At 43.3% G+C, this 27,533-nt stretch overlaps 5 protein-coding genes across 8 annotated transcripts; 3 read left to right on the forward strand and 2 right to left on the reverse strand.

The window, feature by feature from the left end:
- Nucleotides 1-1,779: 1,779 nt before the first annotated feature.
- lrrc42 (leucine rich repeat containing 42) lies at nt 1,780-4,035 on the reverse strand. 2 transcript variants are annotated; one of them, XM_076745324.1, is made up of 7 exons: nt 3,344-4,035; nt 3,133-3,264; nt 2,938-3,056; nt 2,721-2,806; nt 2,533-2,646; nt 2,351-2,435; nt 1,780-2,240 (listed from the first exon to the last, which is right to left on the reverse strand). In XM_076745324.1, exons 1-7 carry the CDS (start codon nt 3,730-3,732, stop codon nt 1,945-1,947), a joined length of 1,221 nt encoding a protein of 406 aa, XP_076601439.1. In that variant the 5' UTR covers nt 3,733-4,035; the 3' UTR covers nt 1,780-1,944. The 2 variants fall into 2 exon arrangements, with proteins under 2 accessions (XP_076601439.1, XP_076601438.1); XM_076745323.1 differs by having other exon boundaries at nt 2,938-3,059.
- Nucleotides 4,036-4,238: 203 nt separating this feature from the next.
- yipf1 (Yip1 domain family, member 1) lies at nt 4,239-9,332 on the forward strand. Of its 2 annotated transcripts, none has more exons than XM_076744041.1 (10): nt 4,239-4,315; nt 4,581-4,707; nt 4,882-5,039; nt 5,164-5,244; nt 5,334-5,421; nt 5,580-5,696; nt 5,811-5,977; nt 6,780-6,962; nt 7,680-7,786; nt 8,084-9,332. In XM_076744041.1, exons 2-9 carry the CDS (start codon nt 4,674-4,676, stop codon nt 7,764-7,766), a joined length of 915 nt encoding a protein of 304 aa, XP_076600156.1. In that variant the 5' UTR covers nt 4,239-4,315; nt 4,581-4,673; the 3' UTR covers nt 7,767-7,786; nt 8,084-9,332. The 2 variants fall into 2 exon arrangements, with proteins under 2 accessions (XP_076600156.1, XP_076600157.1); XM_076744042.1 differs by having other exon boundaries at nt 8,105-8,216.
- A 931-nt stretch (nt 9,333-10,263) lies between these two features.
- LOC143329269 (uncharacterized) lies at nt 10,264-11,022 on the forward strand. Its single transcript, XM_076745088.1, has one exon. It carries the CDS (start codon nt 10,264-10,266, stop codon nt 11,020-11,022), a length of 759 nt encoding a protein of 252 aa, XP_076601203.1.
- Nucleotides 11,023-11,438: 416 nt separating this feature from the next.
- On the forward strand, nt 11,439-19,149 carry ndc1 (NDC1 transmembrane nucleoporin). Of its 2 annotated transcripts, XM_076745961.1 has the most exons (18): nt 11,439-11,600; nt 12,212-12,332; nt 12,416-12,517; nt 12,885-13,059; nt 13,143-13,275; nt 13,435-13,543; nt 13,794-13,845; nt 13,962-14,094; nt 14,623-14,715; nt 14,820-14,901; nt 15,042-15,203; nt 15,289-15,549; nt 15,726-15,838; nt 16,389-16,439; nt 17,045-17,108; nt 17,204-17,304; nt 17,881-18,041; nt 18,121-19,149. In XM_076745961.1, the coding sequence occupies exons 1-18, from the start codon at nt 11,562-11,564 to the stop codon at nt 18,182-18,184; spliced, it is 2,016 nt and encodes a 671-aa protein (XP_076602076.1). In that variant the 5' UTR covers nt 11,439-11,561; the 3' UTR covers nt 18,185-19,149. The 2 variants fall into 2 exon arrangements, with proteins under 2 accessions (XP_076602076.1, XP_076602077.1); XM_076745962.1 differs by lacking the exon at nt 16,389-16,439 and having other exon boundaries at nt 11,468-11,600; nt 18,121-19,009.
- Nucleotides 19,150-19,477: 328 nt separating this feature from the next.
- dcaf8 (DDB1 and CUL4 associated factor 8) lies at nt 19,478-27,222 on the reverse strand. The gene is made up of 13 exons (XM_076745121.1): nt 26,949-27,222; nt 26,375-26,448; nt 26,176-26,271; nt 25,247-25,890; nt 24,890-25,030; nt 24,705-24,799; nt 24,274-24,384; nt 24,032-24,162; nt 23,425-23,532; nt 23,053-23,183; nt 22,772-22,891; nt 22,150-22,266; nt 19,478-21,704 (listed from the first exon to the last, which is right to left on the reverse strand). The coding sequence occupies exons 2-13, from the start codon at nt 26,409-26,411 to the stop codon at nt 21,597-21,599; spliced, it is 1,839 nt and encodes a 612-aa protein (XP_076601236.1). The 5' UTR covers nt 26,412-26,448; nt 26,949-27,222; the 3' UTR covers nt 19,478-21,596.
- Between the last annotated feature and the right edge of the window lie 311 nt (nt 27,223-27,533).

The raw sequence follows: 27,533 nt of genomic DNA on the forward strand, positions 1-27,533 counted from the left end.
TCAAGTGATGTCGCTTGCATTTTTTGGACGAGCTTAAGACTACAAGTTTGAAAATAAAACAAATGTGGGAGTTTTTGAGTTTGAAAGAAGTGAGCTTACCAGACGACTCTAGCCCACTCAACTCTGCTTGGGGCTTCTGGGCTGAGGCTACATAAGCTACAACAGGCAGTCGGCTTGCATTGTGGGTAATGTAGGCACCAGGTTTTGACAAGGAAGAATGTGTGAAAGAGGAGGTACCTCTGGTTCTGCTGCATCAATTTTCTGACTTTTTTGTGACCTGTCCATCGTGTGTGACAAGGTTATAGGAGGGCAGTGCTGAATTGGTGCAGCACCCTGGTGAGTCCATCAGTGGAGCCGCTACAGTTCGCCAGTCAGCCTCACACTGGGGTGGATGATGCTGTCATCTACCTCCAGCATAGATCCCTCTCTCACCTGCAAAAGGGCTTGGAGCACAGTGAGAATCTTGTTTTTTCATTTCACCATACAGCCCACGGGTGGACTACCTCACCAACCAACCACAGCATCTAAGGATACTGGACTGTGAGCCTGACATGGTTGTCTGCGGCACGGGGGCCCTGCCGGGACCAGTCCTGGTTCCCTTCCTCTTCACCCTCTACAGTTCAAATCAGCTGACAGTCAGCTGCGTAAGTTCTCTGACACCTCTGCCATCATCAGCCTCATCACAGGTGAGGACGACAGTGTTTACTGAGAACTGGTAAAGGGATCTGTGGACTTGTGCCGACAGAACCACCGACAGATCAGAGCAGGGAAAACCAAAGAGCTGGTGGTGGACTTCCACAGGTGCGCACTCAACGAACCAGAGATGTTCACCTGAATAATAAACTAGACTGGACTGACGATACAAATGGATTATAAAAGCAAACCCACAGCAGACTGTATCTGCTGAACAGACTCCAGCCTTTTGGAGCACAGCGGGCAGAGCAGAGCTTTTCCGATTCTGTGGCAGCACCAGTCATCTTTTACGGAGAGGTCTGCTGCATCTCGACTGCTGACAGGAAGAGATTTCATGGACTGGTTAAGAAGGCCGGCTCTCTGCTGGGATGCCCCCTCCACCCACCCCATGCAGGACACTCTGACAGCACTGGGCAGCTCCTACAGTGACAGGCTGCTTCACCTGCAGAGTGTGACGGGAAGACACTGCAGGTCCTTCCTTCCTGCTGCTGTCAGTGGACCACACACACACACACACACACACACATCAGTGCACACTAAACTGGCCAATTTAATATTCCCTATGTGCAGTAATGTGTAACTCAACCATTGCCTTGTCTTTTTTATGCTGTTTAGTTATGTATCATATCTTTTTCTTCCTTACTGGTGCTTCTTAATATTACACTGCTCCCCTTGCTGCTGTAATGCTGCAAATTTCTCTGCTGTGGGATTAATGAAGGGATTACATTATTTTGCTCTTAAGTCAGCAGTTTAGAAATGTGGCACACGGGAACAGAAAAGCTTGCACAGGGACCCTCTTCAAAACAGGGCCTTGAGATTAGGTAATAAGGAAACCACTTTAAGGTCCCTATCATGTCTGCTGACACCGTGCATCAGTGCTGCATATCCCCGAACAGATTTCCAAATAAACTGGCATGAGACCAGTTCACTCACTGTTAGCATGCAGCTTCGGGGCCTCAGGGCAGTTGTCCACATTGCCCAGTTAGTATTGATGTAACTGGTCTGCAACAGTGCCACATTTGCTCTGATGAGCACTAAAAATCAGTTTCAAACAGTGAAAGGACAATCAAGGAAGCGGACACAAGCAAAATACTTATTCATTTATTTATAAAAATACATCAACAACGCTATCTATATCCAAGAGTAAGAGTTTACAGTTTGCAAGTGGAAAGTATTGTTCATTTAAGCATGAATGTTAATACTCGTGCTGCTCTCCTCTCCGCCCTGTGGAATGGTACACGGATGCATACCTCAGTAGCTGTTCAACAAGTCCATGTCCTCTGCAGTAAGAGCTGATGAAGACAAGCGTTTTGCTGGAGGGCTCTGATGTGAACTCTCACACCTTTCTGACTGACGCTGCCTTTTTCTGACACTGTGCCATGAAGGCTTTGCATGATGATTTGTTGTGGAGGGAGTCCGTTTCTCTGATACGTGACTGTGAGCTGCAGGTCTGTAGAAATGCAGTCTCTCTCTCTCGGCCTCTTCCTCGCTCTCGCATACCAACGGTGCTGCGTTCAGTACTTCTCTGACAAACTTCTGCCTGCCAACTAGGGAACAGAAACACTTTCAGGACTATTATAGATAATGTGTGACTGTGTCAAGCCAGACTTTTAAAAACAGCCACTTAAAATGTAACTGAAATATAAAATCAACTCACAAAAGCGAAGCGCTGATGTTCTGGATTCCTCAATTTTCTTCTGTTTCGGCATTTGTGAGCCATTCGTTTCCCACTGGTTTACAACCTGACAGTGAAAATGATCATGAGATGTCAAATAGCACCACATCTGCAACATTTGGCCTACATATGTTTACTTTTTATCTGCATCTGAAAATATTTACCTGCTCTGCCCAACCTTCTGTCTTACATGTGGAGTGATCAAAGGTCTCCAGTGGTTTCTCAGAATAAATGAGCCCCAACAGGTCCTGTATGATTGTCTTCAGTCTTATGCCAAGCTGGAGGTGTAATTTGCATTTAGTTGTCAGAACAAGCTACAGCCAAGTGTTACACACAACAATTACTGTCATACCTTCAAACTGGTCCCAGATGCATCAAGTTTTTCAAGTTTGGGGAGGCATGTGAGGTATCTGAGAGCCCTCTCTGAAATTGGGTTATCTGCATGAGAAACAGAATAATTCATCGGCATCTTAATGATGGAGGCCAACTTCTGAATGCTTTAAATTTGCAAATGGTGGTATTTGCACTGCTGCTACAATCTGGAAGCAGATAATAATTTGGTTACTAACAGGAAACATCAAGGAACTGAAGACGCTCCAGTCCCTTCCTCATAATCCGGACAGGTGCAGTCAGTCTTTGTAGGCCGGCATCCGACAGACAGTTACCACCAATGAACAGCTGAATCAGGCTGCTGAGGAGGCAAAGCAAAGCGTTAGTAACGTCTTTTCTTAAATCCTCCGTGTGATGAGAAATCAGGGTATTACCTTGCCAGTGAGCTGGATGTTAGATGCAGGAATATCTCATGATCATCACCCAGTCTGCAGCCAAACAGATCCAGAGACTTCAGACTATGAAATGTTTTTATTTCATCCATCCTCTCATGCAAGAGTGGAAATCTGCAGACATGAAAGGGACAAGAGATGTTACAGTAAAGAAAACTGGCAGGCTGGAGATGTGTTTCCAGGTATAACTTACCTATTTCTCAGACAGAGGGACCCAAGCACCATCTCCCCATAAGCATCACTGAACAACCGCAGGGCTTTTGGGGAGACGTCTGCGTTTAAAAATGCACGATTCTCCTCTGCTGCTGCAAAAAGTCTGTCACCTATTTGCTCGGGGAAGCCCACCAGAGAGTCCACATGGTGAATGTTGTCAGCTACGAACAGCAGAGTGATGTCGAACAGAGATTTTGTGGTGTATCTCAGACTTCCCTCTGCATTGTAGGTGAAAATGAAGTGCTCTTTTCTCAGCACTAACGGGTTTGTCCTTCTGCATGAGGACACCGGCTTTGGCTGGGCTAACACTATGCCACTAACACGACGAAGGTTGCCTCTTTCACGGACATAAATGGCGCTATTGTCCATAATAGGGTCACACTTTTCTTTTACCTGTGACTCGGGGACGATGAGGCAGCTAGCCGGCTAATCACGTGAAGCATTGCAGCAACTCAGTTAGCTTATTTGTGGTCGTTGATTGAGCTAAAACCAAGACTGAAAAATTCCCAAAGTCTTTAACAGGATTCCTTTATCACCTGTTATCGTTTGTCATCTTATTCCGCCAGGTTATTTAACACTTGCGCGTTTTTAACAAGTATTTAGCTTGAAGTTCCTGGTTCTAGCCCTCAGCGTAAGTTATTACAGTTATGGTCTTCGCTTGCTAACTTCAAAATAAAAGTCCGCTAAGTGATAAAAACTCGTTTCAACATCCTAAAATGCAAAACAATTAGCAAGTATTTAATCTGAATAAACTTCCAAAAACACGATACGTACTCCACCACGACGGGGTCAAACTTAATGTTGAATTAATAAAAGAAATTCAAACCCTTACTTTGAAAGTGTTTAGTAACAGGAAGAGGTATTGTTTACATGCTAGTATTTCCGGCTCCACGCAACGTAAACATAGCTGAGAGAAGAGAAATGATTTTTATCAGTTTTGAAAGATAACTTGGTAAGCATGCATAGTTTAAAAGAAAAGTACGAGTTTTTCAATGCAATGAGACTGCTGCTACTTTATTTTGACAGTCCCAATGTTACGTTGGGCATTTTATATAAGTTGTCGATGAGCTGTCAAGTGAGGACTTGGTAGCTAACTTAGGCTAACTTACAATGTTTCTTTTTTGCTGGAAGTTATTAGTTTACATCGTTCTAAACCAACTCATGGACCAGGAATAATTAGGTTTGGAAGCTTAAAAATACGTTTCTTTCCTTCACAGCTTTTTAGGATCAAGTTGTTGCCTTGGGGCAACATTAATTTGCCGATAAGTTCCTGAGAGTCCAACCTCGTCACTGAGAGTGAATCCGTGTAAATGGCGTCCACAAATGATCCATTTCAGTTTCAAGGTGAACGTCCTCTACTATCATTTGTGTGATTAGGAGATGAAGTTGCTTCATTGATGCTTCCGTTTACTGTCCTCTTTCTCAGTTTCTATAGCTTCAGTAATCTATAAGCATATCTCCTTGATGCTTCATTGACATTATAATAATATCTTCCTTTAATCTATCCCATGAACATAGAATTTGAAGAAGCTGGCAACCTGTTGGAAGCTAACAGAGATGCAGTCACCATTAGCATTGAAGATGAACATAACAAACCTGAGAATCAGAGGAAAGCTGCTGGTTTCCCTCCTGATGATGATGAAAACGACCCACTCGCCGGTGATGACAAGACAGAGGTCTGGACAAGACGCACAGCGACTGACAATGTGCCATTTCTCACCAGCTATTAAATGCTGTTGCGCCAAATAATCCCTGGATTAACTTTGTTTTTCTCCATTATTTTATTTTTTTATGTTGTAGCTTCTCTCTGGGCAGAAGAAAAGTGTCCCTTTCTGGACCTTTGAGTACTACCAAAGGTTTTTCGACATCGAGACCCATCATGTAATAACTTTACACCTAATTTGAACGATTTAACCACTGTGCAAACCACAGAGCAAATGCAGCTTTACGTGTGTTATTAACATTTTCAGGTGAAGGAAAGGATCATTGGATCAATGGTGCCATGGCCTGGAAAGAACTTTATTCACGTCTACCTTCGAAGAAATCCTGATCTTTATGGTTAGCTCTTAAACAGTTTAACATTCATGTCCTTGTCAGACATTTTTTGGTCTGTCAAGTATGAGAAAACTGTGTTCCTGTTCTGTACTGTAGCTTAAAGTTGGTAATACCTGGAGTTGTAAAAGCTGTAATACTTCCAATGCTTATTGTGCTTTCAGGGCCATTCTGGATTTGCACCACTCTTGTGTTTGCCATTGCCATCAGCGGAAACCTCTCCAACTTTCTGGTGCACTTAGGCAAACCACACTATAAGTATACGCCTGAGTTTCGAAAAGGTCAGTGCTGTTATTGTTTGGTATTCATGTCTCACTTGTCCAGGTTAAATGTCAGAGAAAACTGTACATCTTTCTGAAAAACTCTTTTCTTTTTGAATTTGCTGTGTTTTCCAGTGACCATAGCTGCAACAGCGATCTTCAGCTACGCCTGGCTGGTGCCTCTCGCCCTCTGGGGTTTCCTGCTATGGAGAAACAACAAGATCATGAACTTGGTGTCGTACTCCTTCATGGAGATCGTCTGTGTGTATGGCTATTCTCTTGCGATTTACATTCCAGCAGTGGTAAGACCTGAAATTTTTATCTCAGAATAACAGGTGCAACCTTTATAATGTTCACTGTTTTTGTGCTGGCGTTACATATATACAGTGTGTAGGCAGCTTATATGTATACTGTGTATACACACACACATATATATAATAATACATACATACATATACATGTTCATGGCAGTCAGCCCCAAACCCTTTATTTCCTAATGAAGATGTATATTTTTGAAAACTGTTTACAAAATTATAGTTAAATTTTTTGTAAAGGCTCAGAAGATTCCTGAACTAGTTTGGTACTGTAGGTTTTAGCAAACATCTTTCAAACAGAGGTAAGTAGTGCATTTTTTTGTGGAATATTTTCAGCCTTGGATCAATACACATTTGATGCACTGATGAATATTTATGACAGCCGAATGATGTGTGTGGGATCGACTGAAAATAAACTTCAGAGGCTATGTTCATGGTCGTGAAGGAAGATGTTCCCCAGTACAACAGTGTGTCTCAGTGATATATTTTCAGGGTTTCAGTGGAGCTTTATAAGACAGATGAATGAGAAGTGTTGGTATACTGCTTCTACTTCCTAGAAGATCACTTCATTGTTGGATTTTCTGTCCTTTCATAAGATTTGTTGACAGAAAAGTAAAATATAGATTACCACCAACCTTTTTCTCATCAATAACAACAACAACAACAACAACACTGACCTGCATAAGATCCAATATTCCCCCCTGTATCATGAATTCCTTTCGGGAATTGATTGTGTCTTTTGTAGCTCTCCTGAAATGAGACTAACACACAGTTTTTTTTTCTTCATAAGGTCCTGTGGATTCTCCCATATGAATGGCTGAGGTGGTGCTCCATCGTGGTTGCTCTCTGCCTCTCCGGCTCAGTTCTGGTGTTGACCTTCTGGCCTGCAGTACGGGACGACCACCCCAAAGTTATCATAACAATCATGGCAGCCATTGTTTTGCTCAACGTTCTGCTCGCTGTTGGTTGTAAGGTAATTGCGCTGGCTACAGTTATGACGCTGCTTCTACATAACTTTCAATACATCTACATCACCTTTCAACTTTCAAGAACATACTGTTCGGATTAATTACAAATTTGAGAGGCACGGAAAATGAATCCGTTTGGCGAAATACGATAGAGCATTCATTGTCCTGCTTTGGCAAACTACATGTTCACTAATCCAATTGATTCAAGCTGCCTGTCCGTCTCAGTGTAGATAACAACAATGATTGACTCACTCCCATGTGTCCTCAATGATCTCAGTAGCATGGCCGAGCCTTAACCCAGCTTGTTAATGTCAGCCACAGACAGTACGTGGACATTTCTGTGTGTTTTTGGGAAATGACTGCATCAGATAGTGTCAAGTTTACCCCCCGGGTAGATTCTTCACTGGAAACTTTGACCGCATTCGCTAACTGGTGTGAGAACGGGCTGTTAGTGCACTTCTTAATGTGAATCCGGTCAGGTCCACAGAGGTATCGTGTGTCTGCTCACATTCATGTAATTAGTCTACAAACTAAGCCCATGTCTGAAGGCTGACCAAGATGAATGGGTTGCCGGAATGCTGTATTCTCTCCTGTAATGCTGAACATTTATCGCACACACACTGGCTGTAGTTCATGATTGATTAGTACTTTCTCTTCATACTGTGCTCGCCTCCTCGTCTGGTTGTTTTACACTTGTTTCTTTATTTGTTTGTTTTTTTCAGGCCTATTTCTTTAGCAAACCAGAACCAGTAATACCAGTTGAAAATGTAGCTGCAACAAAGGGCATCAAGACACCGTCTTCGACATGAAAGCCTTTCATTGTCTGAAGGTAAACGCACACAGAAGCTTTTGATGCCATGATCCCTTAGTACAAATCCACCAAAAGCCTGACACATGTAAGACATATACCCCGCTTTGGGCTCTCTCATGGCCATTTTTAGATTTACATTCATTTAAGAATGCCGACCTCCCTCTTCAGTAGCAGCTCTACTTTGCTGGCCTATTTTAGTGGCTTTGACTCGAGCATGTGTGTTTTTTGACCTACTAGAGCAGAACATCTGACACCGGACTTCCTTTACATGATTTCTCCTTCCCAAAGCAAGTGTTATTCTTTTTTAAATTGCAGGTTCTCCTGTTTCCTTATTAGAGAGAATCGGGTTGCTGTGGTGATGAAGTCATGGGTCGTCTGGATTTCACCTGCACTCGGACATTCTGGCCTTAGACCTTAGAACTCAGTGTGTTCGCTTGTTTCAACTGAGTGACCTCTGAAAACGAACACTGGTACCAAGTATGTTATTTCTAAAGGCATGGGTTCTAAACTTCCTTAAATATAAACGGGGTCTGATGTTATGCAGCACACAAGATCTCTTTTAGTGTGGTAGTTTTCTGCTTTATAGTTCCTCTGTTAAAATATTTAGATAACCAGTTTATGCAGTAATGTTGGTGGAATCAAAGTGTTTTATATATGCATTTTTTTCTACTCCGTTCATGGAAACTGGCTTTGATACTTTGCGTGAAGGATTTTCTGTATGAACAGCACAACAGTTATAGGTGTCGGTAAGATATTAAAGGCCAGGGCTTATTATGTACAAACAGAGTTATTGTATTTTCCTCTAACTGATATAACCGTTAAGTGCCCTCAACTAATACCAAAGACCCAGCCTAAATGTCCAAGGGATTTGCAGCCTGTCTAACTACTTTTTTTTTATTAATTTGTTTTTATTGTGATGAACTGCATTTGATATAATGTATGAAATGTATAGTGTCTCCAATGAGTTTCCAATGAGTTTTTCATAGGAAAAAAATAATAAAACATGGTCTTTGTGGGAGGCACCTGTTATTTATTAAATCAGCATTGTTGTAACAGTGATCAATTTACAGTCAACCTGGAACCAATATTCAAGCACAAGCCAGCAGCTGGTTAGGTTAGCTTAACATAACGACAGGAAATAGAGAAACCGCTAGCCTGGCTCTGCTCAAAGCAAACAAAATCCACCTATCAGCACCTTTTAAACTCACGAGTTAACAATGTCAATCTTTTTGCCAGTTAAGCAGCCAAGATCATGCAGATTAAACACACAAGATACAATATGTTAATTTGCAAACTTCAGAGGTGCTGGTAGGAGGATTTTATTACCTTTTCAAAGAACCAGGCTCGCTGTTTCCCCCTGTTCTCAGTCTGGTTTAGGCTAAGATGAGCTACCCTGTGGTTAGATGCAGCACTGAAGCTGCAGTGGTATTGATCTTCTAACTCTCGGCAAGAAAGCAAGTAAGCTCACTTCTCTAACAGTTCCTTTCAGTAACATCAAAGTTATGTCTTTGTAAAAAAAAACCCCACCAACTAAAAATCAATTTTAAAAGTAAAATATTCGCACACTAAATCTGGTCACTGCAGTGTTTGTTCATTTAGTTTCAGAATAATAAGCATCTGGATTCAGTGTTTGTCGTGTGTGAAAGCTCTTTCCTTCAAAACTCCCTGCAGAAAAGTGGGCTGACTGCATCATATACGTGCTTGTATCGTCAGTGTCAGTTCATCTTTCTCTTCCACTGCGTGTAAAGTTTTTAGGTAGGACAACCTTAAATCACCTCAGCCCCCACACGTGTCAGCAACGTGACTCTTTTCGACCAGCTCCTGACACCATTAACGGCTGCCAGTACATTTCAACAGTTGGACATTTTAAATATTTAAGGGATCGTAACTAATAGGTATAACTTCAACATTTCAAAGAGAGCGTCTAACTTTGAAAGTGGGCATTTGGCTGCTGCTGCCGTTTTTCCAACTCATCCATCTAAACTGTCGTGTGGTCGAGCAAACTGATAGAATCTACTGTGTCACTGTTTGGATGCACGGATCACCTGCAGTGGAAAATGTTGCTTATGTATGTAAAGCCTTTTTCTCCAGGCACACAGCGCGTGGTCAGCACCTCACACACAGGGGGCCTCTGTTAAGTCACTGTTTAATATTTCCATTGATTAACAAGGGCAAAGTTTTTAGATTAATTAACAAAATAGAAAAGAAAATTGTGTCACTTGAAACGGTGTCAAAGGGATGGTGGCGCCCTAATTAATGGTCATTCTAGCCCCAGCTTTGAGTTACACAGGAGCTGCCTGTCAAACAGATAACCCTGTTAGAAGAATGTCACCCGCCTCGGTCTCAGGCATTCATGTGGCTGCTCGTGCTTGTGAAGAGGATTTACCAACACAGCACGCATGGACCATTTAAACAGCTCGTGAGTAGTAACAACAACAAAATGCCTTTTTAAATGCTTATTTTATTGTAAAGCGATTTGGAAACCTAACCATAGGATGGCCACCTCAAATGGGAAAGGAGAAAAAGTGTCCAAATTTGAGACATTGAAACTCCTGGAGAAATGTAGAAAGGAAAGAGATGATGCCATGCACAGGGAAAGCACTCTCAGAGAGAAACTCAGGCAGTATGAGTCAAGGATGCGTTCAACTGAGGCTCTGAAACAGAAGCTGAAGAGCTTGACGATGGACAACAAGGAGCTGAGGAAACAAGTGAAGGCTCTTCGCTCTGAGATTGGACTTGAGTGCAGCCCGAAGTTCAGTGGAAAGACCACAAAGGACATAATCAATGACTTGCATGAAAAGGAGCGTGAGTGCACTTCCCTGGTGGAGAAGGCTGGGAAACTTAGTCTGACCATTGATGATTTGACATCAGAGCTGGCAAATACAGTCACCTCCAAAACACTTCTAGAGGATCAAGTGCAGTCATTGCAGCAAAACCTGAAGGATATGACAAATAATCAGCGTCGTCTGCTGAAGTTGTGGGAGGACAAGAAGACCCAGAGGGAGCAGCTCGCCCTGCCTGCCATTGCCCAGAAACCTCCACACAAACCAGTCGTCCATAAAGCAGTTCAAACTGAGATGTCCGTCAGTTCATCCCAAAAGCTCCCAGTCAATGCCTTTGAGACAAAGCCATTCTCTCGGGATCATGAGAAAAATAATGTTCTGGAGAAACACAGTTTTCCGTCTTATGGAAATGGATATCATCATGACAAGAAAGCTTTCTTGCATGATGAAACCAAAGGAATTCAGAACTGACTCGACTCACTGACAGCCACAAACACTGCACTGAGAAAGTAAAGCAGATACACAGTAATTGGACTAATGTTTAATATATCTGTAAATAAACACATTAGTAAAAAGACATAAAAGATAAAAAAAAAAAATCAAAAGCCGATATACGGCTTGTCTTGGTGCCTTATGTGAATTCATACTGTGACAGTGCAGTTCTTTTAGTGTTTGTATCATTCAGCTGTAGCCTAACTTTATAGATCTGTTTAAGTAATTTTTTTATCCGATGCAACTTTTAAAAGGTATTATTTGTGATCTTACTGCGATTAACCACTGGCAAGACTGTCCGAATTTATACATATTTTATTGTTGAACGAGTTCATTAAACTAAGAGTGTGTGGCTGTGATCCTGGCAGCAGGCAGGAATATGGGCAGCTTTTCGGGGTCCTTCAGAGGTCCTTTGAATGCATGTGGCGCGATATGGGAAAGTAGTGGAAAAATAGTTTGACAACAGACAAGCTGAAGAGATTATTCTCGCCGTGTGGCTCTCCATCTACCCAAACAACATGTTTTCTGCAGAGCAAAGCTGTTGGTTTGTCCGCAAGGTGAGTTTTTAAACGTGATCTTTCATTCACAAAAGGGAAAATGTATCGCGCGTGCTAACTTCAAATAAGTTAGCCGACTGTTTATGCTAGCTTGTGTTAGCTAAGCTGTGTTTCAGTTGTTATTAAGCGGCACAGAAATAAAACAACTTACAGAACAAGAAAGAAAAGTGCTATTAATCTAAAAAATAATGACAATATATATATGAGCATATAAATTATTTTAAAACATAACATTCTGGAGGAAGTGAAAAACAATTGGCATTATCAGGAGCAAAATAGTCACTGTTGTAAAATTGCTAGCTACATCATATAAAAAAGATCATTAGAATAAACCATATGGACATGACAGTGTAGGGTTAAATTTGTCCTGTTAATAATAGATAAATAAACCAAATCGGGCAGAAAAGAATGTAAAAAGCACCCATAGGAAAATATTACATGAAACCTGTAGTATTTTAACTCCGAAGATTTTTTCTCGTCATTGATCCATTAAAACCATAGAAAGTTGGGTGAAAATGACTAATTTGACAATCAAGCAGAAAAGCTACTTATGTTAGGGCAGTTAATGTATGTTAGTTATGAATGTGATAATGACTGACTGCTCCGTTCAGGTGATTTGGTGGAGAGCCGTGGCCAGCATCGCTTGGGCTGTGCTGTTGTTGCCACCCATCACAGCAGTTTTTGTAATCCTCAGCAGGTTCAGTCTTCTCCACCCCATCCAGACGATATCAGGTCAGTCACCACATTAATAAGGAGATTCAACTCATTGTCTGGAGCTGTGTGAATCTGACTGTGACCTGCTTTTTTACATGCAGAATGCCTGTCCCTCTTAACGAGTGCAAGTGCTGTCTTCTCATTAATCCTGCTGTGTGGAGTGATCCTCATGGTTGGATTCCTGAACCTGGAGTATTATACAGGTGAGTGGCAGGATGCTGGTTGTTACTGTTTAGACACATCTGGCTTTGTCTTGGAGGCTGTCTTGTGTTCGAGAGGGTCCTCCATTCACTGGTTTAGTGGAATTACGTACATTGCATCAGCTCATCAGTTAATGGTTTATGTACACAAGACAATATAATATAATGTAGACAAAAAAAGTAAATATAGGAAATATAATCTTACCCACATCAATCAGTTTGACATGTACATTGCTTAAGCTGCACTATTTGTCACTGCTGAGTCTAACTAATATACCTGCACATTCATACAATGCAGTGTTGTAGCATTGCATAGCAGCAGCTAGCACACATTAGTCTTTGATTGTAACTCTGTTCTGTTTCTCTTCAGTCATTCCAACTATTGCATGCTCAAAAATTGCCCTGCTGGGTCAGCTGCTGCACCCTCGTCAGTGTGTCAACTCCATAGTCCTCTGTATCATGGGAATGATCGTGGCTTGGTGTTGTTCCATCACCATTGGGGGCAGATATGAGACACTCGGCTACCCCTGCCCACAGACTGATGGGTAAGCAGCTACCACGTAAAACTATTGTCTTGAGCTCTACATGCTTCATCCAGAGTCTAATTGGATCTGTTTGTTTTCACTAGTGAAAGTTCCCCTCAGATGTGTCTGAATGAGTATCACCTCATTCTTCTGCTGGCTGGAGCCTTTGTTGGATTCTCTCACAGTCTGCTGGGTGTGATCCACAACATGAACTATGTCTCTTTCCACACTGTTCAGGTAGGTGATGATGCAAAGACTGAATATTTTTAAGATAGATTTTTCCTGAATGACTCTGACTGTACAGAGTGAGCCTAACGTTAAACACAATAACTGCCACTGTCCTTTTAATAGCACTTTATGATTGGCGCTGATTTTCAAAGTGTTTTTCTTCCCCAGCAATACAAATACCTTCGTTTTAAGGGATCTCTACCTATGGTGGTGAAGTGCAGCGCCACTCAGGCACTTTACTCTATCAGGAACTACATTGTTGTGTTTTTCTTTCTGGGTAAGTGATCTCTCTCTCTCTGATCTTTACAAATGAATCTTCAGTCACACAGAACTCCTGTACCTTCAAACAAACTGCTTGAGGAGTGTCAACTTTTGTGATCTTATGCCAAATAGTCTCTGTTTTATAGACATGCTTTTAGTTATTGTTCAATTACTGTACCTGAGCTCGGTTTTTATTTTGCACTTGTCATTTTCCACACAAAGTTATTAGAAGTGATGGACAAAATATTTCATTTTTCTGTTAACAGGATACATTCCAAAAGCATGGATTTGTAAAACACTTAACCTCCACTTGAACAGGTCAGTGTGGGTTCTGTATTTATATATGATTGTTTTAGGCCCTGCCACTCAGTGCTGTTTCCTGAACTGATTTACAGGAAGGCATTAATATATTTGTGTTTGATCTCCACCTCCAGAACTGTCCACCCTCTTGACAGCATAGCTGGACTGCTGGACCTCTCCCTGCTCTACCACCTGTGGATCAGTGCCAGCTTCCTCCTCTTCACATGGCACATCACACTGCTGCTCTTCAGGATCTTTGTCACTGAGGTATGAGTATCAGTTAAAGGCAAAATGTATACAGTCTCTAATGCTGCAAAACTGAAGGTGTCATTGTGCTATAGCAGTGAAATTTCTGCATTTTTGTTATTTGTTTTTCTGTTTCGCTTGTCTTGTTTTAAATTCTGTTTTTCTTTCTGATCGTTTTTGGTAACCTAACTTCACAATCCCACAGGCTTAATATTACCACTTAACCAAAGATCAAAGTGCCAGCTGACTGTGGTGACCACCATAAGACTGAATGGACGAGGCCCCGTTATGATAATCAAATGTGACTGCCCATTTGTTGCTGTAATTGACTTAAAAGTAGAGTGTGCTGTCGGAAAGACTACCTCTGTTTGCCTTTTAATTATTTAGAGACACTAGGGGGCAATGTTGTCAAGAGCACCGGTCTTGACTGGGTTATATCATCCACAGTGAACATCCCAGAGTTAATCTCAGGTGTTAAAGTTAAATTTGTTCATGAGGGTTTTAACTTTACGGTAATGTGTTATGTAACATATTTGCTGTTACCTGCAGGTGTACAGTTTTCCTGTGCAGCCATCTTTTACTGAGGATGTCCACCAGTGTCTTCCCAAAGTTCTGACTGACAAGCAGCCAATGATATTGAAGGTAGATAAAACACAGTTATATTCTTTGAAGTTTTCTCTTTTTTGTGTGTGTGCTTGCTGATCATTAACTTTAGGTGTTGTAACTTGTCTCATCCCAAAATTTAGTTCCTAGCTCTGCAGGACTTGGCTCTGCTGTCTCAGCACTCCCCATCACGACGCTGTGAGGTCTTCAGTCTGAGTCAGCCAGGTCTGTTATGGTGAAGACGTCTTCGTTTGAACTGATTGTGATGTTTCTTGTTTTCGATAATTCTTCCGATATTCCAATTGTATTTATAAGCAGATGGCAAAACAAATTGTGTTCATGTTTTCATTCTTCACTTTTCCCAGGTGGCCATCCTCATAACTGGAACGCCATCTCTAAGGAGTGTCTGTCCCTGCTGGCCGACCTGACCCAGAGACTCGTGGCCTATCATGACACTGTCGCAACCAACGGCAGGGCCAAATCACTGTCTACAGGAAGTGACAAGAAGACTTCATCTGAGACATCATGTATGTTACTATCAAACACAAATAAACGTAATTGTTTCTGGCCAGTCCCCTTTATCCTGCCTGTCCCATTTTTTTGTCTTAAAAGTACCCTCAAGCACAGAAGACCTGATGAGCCCGAGGCCCTCTTTACTGATGAAAACTCCAGTTTCGGTCTTCGCACGCTCCGTTATTAGCAGCCCACAGAGCCCTCTGACGGCACCGTTCACTCCCGACCTGGACAGCCCGTTTGCTTCTCCCACCCTGCGGCGTCTGACTGCTCCTGTGGAACAATGCTCGCCGTGGTTCGGCACAGTGCAGAGCCCACATGTCATGAGGCGAGCCCCAAAACTCTGGTCCACCTCCACAGGTGAGATGACGCTCCTGAAAACATCAGGTCATTCAGGTCATACAGATGGTTTTAGGTCCAATTTTAGACAAATACAGTTAACAAGCATTAACAGCTGCTACTGCTACAAATGTCTTATTGCCAGCTCTTTTGCCAGTTCTGGTTTGTGATTTATCTGTCTGTCTGTTCCGGTGCAGATTCACAGATCAATGGCAGTCCCCCGTCATCCCCTGCCTCGGTTCCCACTCCCAAGCAGGAACCATCCAAACCAAGTCTCCTGGCTCAGTTCCTGCAGAACAGAAAAGAGCAGGTACTTCAGTCTTGTTGTTACAAAGTTGACAAAAGGCTTTTCATACTTAACATTTATTAACCTCGAGCTAACAGCAGTAATCGAACAGAGGCTCTGTCTGTCTTGTCTGGTTTTTGTAACTTTCTAAAACCCACAGCCTGATAATCACCTCTGCCTCACGCAGTGATTGGCCAGGATGTGCACGGGTGTGAAAAAGGACAGAGCCCCATTTGCTCTGCAGATTCTTTTTTCCACCTTCCTCACAGCTCAATTGCACCAGTCACTTCTGTGCTGGCGCCAGACGGGTGTGCTTCAGAGATGAGACAGGACGAGTGCCAACAAAATAAGCGTCACATATGCAATAATGGCTTGGAACACTGAGTCTTTTCTGCTGCTTGAATACTCATCTCTTTACTCCTGCTTTATAAAATAAAGGTCCCATCATGTGCCATCGTTCTGATGTAAAGTTGTTGTGGTTAAGTGTGAAAAGCCAATATTTCTTCATTTGTGTTACATATTTCTTGTTTGGTTCCCGAAGCAAAACAACTTTACACTTAATTGTCCCATTCAGGTTAAAAATTTCTTGGCAAAGCGGGTGCTGATTATGTATTTGTTCAACAAGGTAAGGGCCTGTGGCATCTGCATGCTGTCTTCTTTAGGATCCTGAACACTGTGAAGTACTCCCTGCATGCTCTCATCTAACCCAGTCGATTTTCACTTGGTTTGACCAAATCTAGCAACCTCACCCTGCGGGCATCACTAATTTAATGCTGCTGGTTTGGGCCTTGGTTGTGCAGACATTATTAATGTAGCTGTTTTCCGTCCATCCAGCTGAAACAATGAGCCTCACTAATTACTTTAAAAGCTTGAGTTAAGGAGCTGTGTTAACACGCGTGTCTTGCGAGTCACATGACTGTTAAAACCATTGTTTTGTTCAAATCAGATGCTGGGAAATCGTGTCCTTGTGATCCTATTAGAAGTGTGAAGTACTGCAAAGTTCATCACAGCCAAACACTGTGCATGTATTGCAGTACTTCCTCTTTCTAGAAACTAATTTGCTTAGTCCAATTTGCTTTCTGAGGTTTATGGATCTTCCTTTTGAATCACGCATGCATGTTGTAGTGTAGTCTCACCAAAACGTGTCCGTCTAACTTCCTAATTGATCATTCTACTGTAAACGTGCATCTGTCTGTTTAGTGCAGTACTCGTTAACATCGTCTCTTACAGCTTCCAGAAGCCTCCAGTCAAGCTCTGTTTGCAGACAGCCAGGCTCACATCTGGGCTCTAGAAGGTAGGAGGAGAAGGTGGACTTGACGTTCTTTTGATAAGGAAGCGACATGTTGATACAGCGTCTACATCACTGTGTCCTCTAATGTCCTCCTGCAGGCCTGTCTTACCTTGTTCAAGCCTCCTTCTCAGAAGACCAGTTCGGGGTTGCACAGACGACGTTACCCAGCATCCTCAGTTGCATGCTGGTCTTACAAGAGGTAAGCTGTCATGAATTACCGCAGCTACCCTGAGGGCACATATTGGTGCAGCAAAAGTGGTTTTAAAAAAAACTGTTATCAGATTTCATAGCCTAGGTGTGTGTGTGTGTGTGTGTGTGTGTGTGTGTGTGTGTGTGTGTGTAAACCTTTCATTGGACTTTGTACCTTGAAAGCAAACAGGAAACGATCAGTATTTTGCACTTGCTGAGATCTGAGAAAGTTAAAAGGGCCAGTTCATCTAAATCATGAAAAAACGCACACTCCCTTTATCTGTGTGGTATTAATCTGTATATGGTGAGCAGCCATGTGTCGAGTGTATCACATGAAATTTCTCGTACATACACTGCACTGTGGATGCGTGTCTTTATGTCTTAGAGTTTTCTTTTTTCCACTAGTGATATTTTCATACATTTGTGCATTGAGCATTGTTGGAGGGAGCCTAAGAACAAGAGTTTCATTGCCACTTCTCTGTAATTCTTGCGCCTCTGACGAAGAACTTTAACAACAAAGTGACTGTTCTTGCTTTGCGTTGCGCGCCTCCTGACAGCAGCCCTGTCCCGTCCTCTTTGTCTTCAGGCTGTGGATCGACACTTCAAGCTGCCTCATGCCTCCAGTAAGCCGGTCCGGTCGACCGGCAGCATGGGAGACTCCACTCACAAAACGCTGCGCTTCGCTCTCAGGGCCACTCTCAAGACTGCCATCTACAGGATAACAACCACGTTCGGAGACCACTTAAAGTAAGGCCTGTCATCCAAATGGACTTTCTTCAAGTGCTAAAAATATTCTGCTAATTCTTGATATGTTTTTAATCCTCAGTGCTATTCAGATGTCTGCAGAGCACAGGAAAAGACTGCAACAGTTTCTGGAGTACAAGGAATAACACACTTGACACTTTGCCTTCTGATTCTTATCAGTGTGATTTCTTTGTGTGTGTGTGTGTGTGTGTGTGTGTGTGTGTGCGTGCGTGCGTGCACATTAGCATAACTGAGGCAACAAGTGAAAGTCCATGATAGTGCCTCTTTTAATATTTATGTCTGCACTGTGTCATGGCGGATTGTATTTGATAGGCTAGATCACATCTCCTACGTGCACGAGGCGGGGGCAGGGAGCCGAGATGATTAACTGAGACAGGTTGGAAGACTTTTAGTGCCGGCGTTTGGCAGATTCAAAGTAGCGCACTGTTTAAAAAAAAAAAGCTCCTCGTTTCAAAGTATTTGTTTCATTTGCATTACAAGAAAATCATATCAAGTAATTGTATCTGACTCGTTCATTGATGAGATGTAAAGGGCTGTTCATGCTGCATTTCTACTAAATCTTCTGGTTTTATAGTTCATCCGCTCTCCTCTTGAATGACTTCAGAACATTTAGCATCAGGTGTGATGACTGAGCGCGATGGCACGATGTGTGTGTGAGCAGTGAGAAAGAGGTTTTTTTTTGTAATGTCCTCAGTTTCACAGGTGTGAGTGAATGTGTTCTGATGCGGATCTTTGGAGATCTGGTTTTGTTCTAGACACCAGCCTGGAGAACCAGTTTACAGCCGCGCTCATCACTTCAGGTTCTCGAACTATGAAATACTCCACGATCACATTTACAGATCGTCTGTTTGTACATGTTAACTGAGGACGGACACATGCTGTGGCTGGTTAAAAAGTGGGTAAAATATGTCTTCACTGCTGACATGGAGCTTAAATTCCCACTTAAAGACCTGTTGAATAAAAACATAATGAAAAGATCATTTGTGAGGTTTTTCATTAATTGTCCATAAATGTGTTGATGTGACTGATCTGATCCAATATCAAGAGCAGTTTTGCTGATTATCATCAATAAAACTCCAATCATCGAGTTACCTGTCAGTCTGTATGTCTTCATCTTTGCTCCTCTTGGTTTGTAAAATCAGGAACTGAACCAGAACTAAAATGAACTACAAGTGTGAAAACGCCCTAAATCTCTCTGAAGTCACCCAACTTAATGAAATTTGCTTTGAAAAAAATGAATACTTGCATTAATCTGAAGACAAAACTAATAGAATGAGCTCTCACATATTAATACTGCTCAAATAAGAGGTGACAAAAGTCCCCACATAAAGAATAAGACTTCGTATATGAATCAGTAAATGAATACACAGAGTATAAAACAACAACACAACACAGAAGAAGACCATGAGATGACAACGTCAAGAGCACTGTTTTTGTTTATTGCACGAATCGTACATATTTCCAACTGACCTGGTAGAACGCAACATTAGGCAGTGGTGGAAAAGAAATTGTTCATCAAAAGCCTTATTATGTATACAAGATGCCAAAAATAGCCAGTGGGAAAATCTGGGTAGAACAGTTTCAAATGATGGATTAAGATCTAGAAAGGAAATACTGTTTTTTTTTTTTTTCTTGAACAAGACAAACAAAACTCTGATACTTGAAACGACAGTTCTGTTCTTAACAGACAGACGTCATTCATCAAAGGAAAAACTGAGCAAAAATGGTGCCTCAAGTCAACGTTTTTTTTTTTCCTCTGGATTTTAAAAGTACTTTGTCCTCATATAGAATATAAACCTCTGCATCAATACCAATCAAATGTTTTGACATCTTTTTTTCCTTTTTTTTTGAAGTCAAATAGCATTTGCTAAAGTTGATTTTTTTTTTTACAGTTTAATATATATTTATATATGTACATATAAATTCAACTAACTAGAGTTCTCATAGAAAATGAGAAAAGCTGGACTTTATCGCTCTCACACAACAAATGACTGGCAAGCATATTGACCCTACCCCTGCTTCTGTCCTCCTCTTTGAGCCAATGTTGATACAGCACAGACAGAAGTTTCCTCACAAAGTGCTAATCTGGCTGCAAACACACGACCTGGTTCAAAGGAACTGAAAAATGTTACTTAGCAAATGATTTGAGACTGTTAGCATCACAGAAGGATTTGAAGGAACCACGTGGACAAGCAGAGTCCTTTAATAGTCCAATCTTGATTGGCACTCGGGCAGTCTTTCAATTATGGTTTGATCCAGGTCGGTTCTGGCTCTTTAAAACTACAGTTCCCCAACAGAGCCCAACATCAGTCCTTATATCCTATGCACATGCTGAACACCATCTACTTCTGTATTTTCATGTTCAACGACAGAGGTGAAGTGAAGAGTTCCTGTCAAAGATGGGTGTCAAAGTGAAGAGGGAGGAAGAGGAGGAAAGGCTGGTGGAAGCAAAAGGAACCTTCCTTTGTCAAAAAAACGCTCAAGTGCAAAAAAAAAAAAAACCCCCGCACTCCAAAAAAATTTAAGAAACTAAACTTCACCGTGGGTTTTCCGAGGAGATGCAGGACGAGACGAAAAGCTCTTCCCTCCACAATCACACACACACTCAGTGCACGTTTTGTCTGTGTCTCAAACTAAAGCATCCCTGATTCAAAGTGCACTCAGCAGTGAGGGGGAGGGCGATGGAAGGAGGAGGGGAGGGAGGTCGCTGAGGGCAGCATGTAGGGTGATGCAGCATGTAGGGATTTTTAGTAGTCCTCGGAGAGAAACTGTGTGGGGGGGGAAAAAAAAAAATGCAACTAGCTTCACAAGCTCAGGGACAGAAATCAGTATGAGACCGGGCGATACACTGAGGGGCTCCACGAGTTCAAATCTGGAAGAAAATCACATTTAGGGGATGGTTTGAGGGTACTGTTACTACACCATTCCTCCCTGCTGCACCCCTCTGTCATCAGCACAGAGGGCCCACGAGCGAGAAGAGTGTTACTAAGAGAGAGGGGGGTGTTGTGTGCTGGTGATGTATAGCTTCCTACAGGGCGCCTACAGAGGAGGTGCTTGTTGCCATACGTGCACACCACATTGTCATGGGGCCGGGCAGAGCATATAGATCATGTATGGACAAGCAGGGGCCTCCAAGTGGTTTATAGGGATGTAAGCACTCACTAAACCTCTTTGTACAATTCTCAAAAATCAGGATTCTGGAAGTGTGTCTGCAGTCTGCAGTCGCCATTCGCTTACTCACAACTGCTGGGAAACCAGGCGTTAAGCATCTGTGTCACGCTGCTTCAAATCTATGTTAAAGTAAATGTGTGTGTGTTTATCTGTTTGAGTTTGTATGTGTGTAAAAAAAACAAAACAAAACAAAAAAAAAACAAAGAAAAAAACAAAAACCCAAGTCTGTGGCTCGTCAGTGTTTGAGTGTGCCAGTGTGTCAATAGTGCTTGCCTATGTGCATCAATTCAAGGGCAATAAAGTGTGTATGTATGTGTGTGTATGTGTGCATGTCTAAGTGTGTGTGTGTGTGTGTGTGTGTGTGGCTCAGGAGGACATGCACTGGACGTGGTCTGGACCTCCTTCCTCTTCATCAGAGGAATCTGGAGAGCTCCAGGACTCATCTGTGTCAGGCTCTGCACCCTCACGGCGGGTCTGAAACCAGAGAAAGGAGAAGAGCAGTGAGAAACGTAAGAATGAGGCTGAAACAGTCGAAAACATCCTGCCGGCATGGTCCTTAACACAGATACTGTGTCTGTTAATTCAGATTATCCACAATCAGTAACAGCTTCCTGTGACCTCCAATTTTCATTGGACAGTGACCCAAAGACTGAAATCCAAGTGCAAAACCAAATGTACCCCTCATACATATTCATAAGGGCCTCTCCAGAAATGTAGAATAACTTGCTATAAAATTGAGGGTCCAAGAAGAAACCTTTCGTCACTATTGTGGTTCAAGCTCCAAAAACACTGGATCCTACATTTCCCATAATGCAACCAGTGGTATGTTTTTGTTCAGCCCTGCCTGCCTTTTAAATTCCCACATCTTTTCAACAGCACACCCCAGAACACGGTCAGTGTTTGTGGGTTTAGAGCTCACCCTCGGGGGCCGCCTGTTCCTCATGTGTCTCATCAGGAACCACAGCAGCTGGGTGTCGTACTGGTCGCCGTGGCGCACGCTGTCCTCATCGCGCTCCCGCTTGTTTTTCTTCATCACCTTGACGAACACAACAAAGTGTTTTTTTTAAACAGGTGTGAGCGAGAGCAGCGAGAGCATGCAAACACGTCCCTGATACATGAAGTTTCTGCAGCCTTAAAGAGCAGCCTGTTGTCTCCCTGCAGCTTATTAGACGCAGCCAGTCATTACATAAGAAAATGTACTACAGTCTTATTTGTTTTATGTCATGAAACTTAGCTTTTGTAATTTGTGCCACCATTCCTATTCTACATTATGCCACTTCAGAAAAACTGCACACAAAAGCAAATGTGAGCATGAAAATGACCCCACACAGCCACATTACAGAGCTGCCGCAGCACTGTACCACTGTTCTGCAGTGCAATGGAGAATTATATTGCACAATTCATTTTCATTTCAAATAATACTTTCAAATACTTTGAAATAAGTGGTTTAAACAAATAAGCTAATCTGGGTTTGTTTAACATCCGTCTGCACCACCTGTCAGCGTTCATCCCAGTGCCTCTGAAAGAAGTGACTGGAGTACCTCTTTTAGGCCCTTTAGTCCTGTGGGGCTTTCAGCGGTGGGGGCCCACAGTTTGATGTCGTGGTCCAGCCCACTGGTGGCCATGCCTGGCAGATGTGGATGCGGCTCCAAACAGTTCACCTGTAGTAGTCGAGGATAGAGAAAATGACCGGGATGATAATATGAAGAGATACAGTCTTTTGCTCGCATGAAAACAAATACTGGGTAATCGCCACTAACACAAAGAGATTACAGTCGAAACGCCGCCAACCACCAGTGTCTTCTGTCTCTCTTTGACTCACCACTCCTCCTCTGTCTCCCTCCATAAACTGGACGATGCGAGCGGAGTACTTGTCCCACAGGTAGATGTGTCCGCAGTCACTGCCGCTAACCACGAACTCACTGCACGGCCCGTAGAAGTTCACCCCCTTCACTGTGAGAGACAGGAGAAGATGACACAGTGTGAGCTGACCGACACTCCTCCTTACAGTCCTGCAGGATATGTTCAGGAAATAGTCATTGTCCAAATCAGAACAGCAAGAATAATCAGCTCAATGCTTGTGCAGCTGGGCTACAGCTGATGAGTCTGATTTCTTAAACTGTGTGTGGATCCAAAGGGCGCCTTTTTATTACTGCAATAAATGATTGCTGTAATTGGGAACGGAGCTGAACACCTGTGGCGTTATTGCGGTGTCCCTTGTATCTCCTGCGATAGTCGGCCCCATCGCTGTGGCTGGAGTCAAACAGGTAGATGTCCTCGTCGTTGTAACTGGCCAGGAGCTCTGCGCACAAAAAGGGACAAACGCTCATTTGTTTCATTCCCTTTAATGTCGGAGAGGCTGAGATGAAGACGATCTGGACTCTTCATCATACAGAGATGATCCCGACAAACAGATGTTCACTGAACCCGACCTTACTGCTGCAAAGACGAGAGCACACCAACACTTTACATTCAGCGAGACTCACTCTGTGAGAGTGTCACTGATGTTGCATTGCGGTTGCATCAGAGAGGCTAAGAGGGGCAGAAGTTTTAAGACAATGAATGAAGAAAGCATCCAGCGCAGGGCTCATTACGTTCAATATTTCTACAACATCTTAAGAACAGCACGAGAAATTAGGCGAGGATGATCAAATCGAATTCAAATCTAGATCTGAAGCAGGATTATGGAGATAGCAAGAAAACAAAAACACGTCACAGGGATACTGAATTATTTCTTTACATGCGAAAAATTCAATCTGCTGTGCTTCTGACGTGTGAGAGTGCTGCTTCTCTCTCTTTACCTGTGCCGTCGTGACTATACACAAGGCAGGTTATGTTGGTTTTGGACTCGCTGGAAACAAGATGTGAGGGGCAAAACTTTTTCAGAACACCATTGTTGTCGTTCTCATTGATCTTCCTCTGGTCGTAGATCCTGAAGAGGGTGAAGCGGAGAGAAAAGAAGCTCAACAACAATAGCAAACACTGTTTTGCTTTTGCACTATCAGAGACGTAATCAGCACTAGAGCGACACCCTGGTTCCTACCTCACATACTGGTCTCTTCCACCCACAGCGAAGTGTTGTGTCTTCGCCGGGTTGACGAAGATGGTGTACAGCCCTACTTTTTTATCGCCCTCCTTTACAACCACCAGTTTACTGCCACGCAAATGAGAGGAGATGAGAAGGAAACAGGTATTAGCTCCGGCAAGGGGAAAAGTTTTAGACAACATTTGAAAACTGGCGAAGGGGAGCGTGTTTAAAGGTGGACGTTCACCAGCACTGACTGAAAGAGGACACTTGCGCAACAGAACAGAGTTTTATCAACACCTCTGACTGTCTCAACAGAAATCAAACATTAAGAGTGTGGTAGCTTATGATATTTCGCCCTCCTATTGCACAAGCCAGTGAGTTTAGAAATCCAATTCCTGCGGTGACTATATTTACACTTGGTAAACTTCAGTAATGGTATCACTCACTTGGCGGGACGGTCTAGACGCAGGTCAATACCAAACACCACGGCATCCTCTCCGGCGGACAGAAAGGAGCAGGGGGAGTCTGGCTCCAGGGCCAGCTGGAACACAAACAGGGTCTTAAATGCGTCTGCCACGGCTGCAACTTACGGCACAACAATGCTCACGCACAGCGCAGCACAAACGCTCACCTTGTGCGCCGCCCCTTTGTGCTGCGCCACCCGCTTGGTGTTCTTGCAGCGCTGCGTGGCGGAGAGCTCGGCCACTCTGATCTGACCGTCTCGAGCGCACATGGCCAAGGTGGAGTCTCCGCTGTGAGGCAGGAACTTCGCCTGTGTGCGTTAAGGGCAGGGAGAAGACTTATTTCCAGTTTCTGACCACAGTGCACTTTGATTGGTCGCTCAGTCGGCCACTTCAATCTGTGCCTGTATCCTGTCTCGCAAGTTTTATCAATTAGAATTGATTAATATGAACCAATCACTAATCCTCACTGTTAAATCCATTTTCACCTGCTGTTCCCTCTCTTGAAGATTTCTATTTCGCCTTACCTGAAAGACATTGCTCTTGTGGCCGCTGTCAAACTCCAGCTCAGCGCGGCGGATGGCCCAGTCCCAGATCACCACCCGCAGGTCATCGCTGCCCGAAGCCAGGCGTGTGCCGGAAGGGTTGAAGTGCAACGTGTTGACGCAGCCCGTGTGCCTCTCCAGTCGGCCCTGGAGCTCCAGCCTCTGCACGAGGCCGCGGGCTCCGCACACGCGCCTCACAAACTGGTGCGAGTCCCTGCCGATCTCCCTGGAGCGCAGCGAGGGCACGGCCCGCCACACGGGGCCACGCAGGTCGCGCAGCTCTGCCCCCAGCCACGCCTCCATAGCCTCATCGTCATCTTCATCGTCCTTCTGTTCCTCCTCTTCTTCATCCTCATCGTCGTCGTCGTCTGAGCTGGTGGAGTGATTGGTGCCGCCGCTGGGCCTGTTCCTCTTCCTAGCCGCCCTTTTCCCACCATCTTTATCCTTCGCCCTCTCCCGCCTGCCTCCCTCACTCTCTCTTTCGCCGTCCTCAGTCAGCGAGTAAAGGCCGCTGCCATCCATGCTGTCTGTGTCTTCTTCCTCCTCTTCCTCTCTGTTTGCCCCCGTCTCTCCTTCCACATCTGGCATGGGCTTGTCTCCAGACGTCTCTCCTGTTTCTTTGGGAGCTACAGAAATAGTGAAAGAGCGATGGAGGATAAGGTTAAGACACTGCAAACCTCACTGGGAGATTCAATGAAAGGTGAAAGTCTGCTGCATAAAATCTGCTGTAAACGGCATCCATGTTAACCATCAGGCTGCAAAGACGGAGAGAATTAGACTCAGGAGCAGCATTATCCTGGTAGTAAAGATACAAGCATTTAAAATGAACATCTTTAAGATATACTGAAGCTAAGTTTCGGCCAAAAATGTCTGCAGCATGAGCTTTTTGAAGACTACAACAATGAGGTTACCATCATGAGAAGAAGACTGCGTTTGTCCCTCTCTGCTCCCGGAGGCATCTCCCTCCTTGGGCTGATCTTCTCCCGGTTCCTTTTCCTCCAAACCACCTGATAAAGACAAACACGTCGTCCGATTAACTGTCAGCGCCGAGGACCATGACAGCTCGACAGGTTATGGTCAGCGTGAGCACTTCCAGCCCTGATCCTTTACCGTTAAGCACAGTGGATTTGCCGTTCGCCTCAGCCATCCCGTCTCCTTTGTCCTGCGTCGACCCGAGGGAGAACCTGAGTGTCACACACAAAAACAATATTTACGTTTTTAATCAAACAAAGTCACAAACGCTCACATTAAGACAACCTGCAAGCAGAAGTCAGCCGACATCGCTGCTCGCACTCGCTCAACTGTTGTCAACTACCGACGGCGCACCGTGTGCCGTGGGACACAAGTTACCTGTTAGCTCCGTAGCTTCCAAACAAACAGCCAGGCTAGTTTTACAACCTACCTACGGCCGCACATAACGACATAAACAAAATTACTCGACTGCTAGCTGTCTCACAGGCCTGACTACTGCTCCATTTTGCTTTGTGATGTTTTATTGTCCCTTTGCAGCGCTCGACTGACCGACACCGTTATTAACGGCAGCTAACGCTAACCCGGCTGCGTGAAGCTAACACATTTCCAGACTTAAATACTGCTGTCAGTCCTGCTTCATAAGCTAATAACCAGTCAAAAAAGCGAGCGAGCAGCTAGCGTTAAAGTGGCTAACTAGCACGGCTAGCGTTACCTCTACTCGAAGGCCCGACGAGGCGTACTTCTTAGTTTAGTCCTAATCTTTATTGCAGATTTATTTTCTCCACCTCACTGCTTAGCAACTGAGCTAAGTGCCTCGACAAGGGATTCTCTGAAGGTGAACACACGACATCAGGTTTGCGTGCATAAAGCTTTTTGCAGAAGACAGACTTAATGCAAACTAGCTGCGTTCACACAAGGTTGACTGCTCTGTTTATGTTTTGACGGTTCAGCTTCTTCTTTTTTTTTTTCTTCTTTTTTTTTTCTTTGGTTCCATTTCCGGTGTCGTGCTCGCTTGGTTTTTTTCTCTCCGGAAGTTTACGCAGGATAAATGACAGACCAAATAATAATAAACATAATTTATTGATAAATAAAATAATAATACTAAATATTATTCTGAAATGACCTATTTGTTGATATACAGTCGTCCTCAAAATTATTCATACCCTTGCTAATTCTTGTGATTTTTTAATTTAGTGACGAAATATTACATTTTTTTTAAGTTTGTGTATCAGTTATATGTGAACAACAATTGAACGAATGACAACAATATAAAATTTAAGAAAATATTCATTTCAGG

Source organism: Chaetodon auriga, chromosome 12 (genome assembly GCF_051107435.1).
Source record: "Chaetodon auriga isolate fChaAug3 chromosome 12, fChaAug3.hap1, whole genome shotgun sequence".
Taxonomy (NCBI): domain Eukaryota; kingdom Metazoa; phylum Chordata; class Actinopteri; order Chaetodontiformes; family Chaetodontidae; genus Chaetodon; species Chaetodon auriga.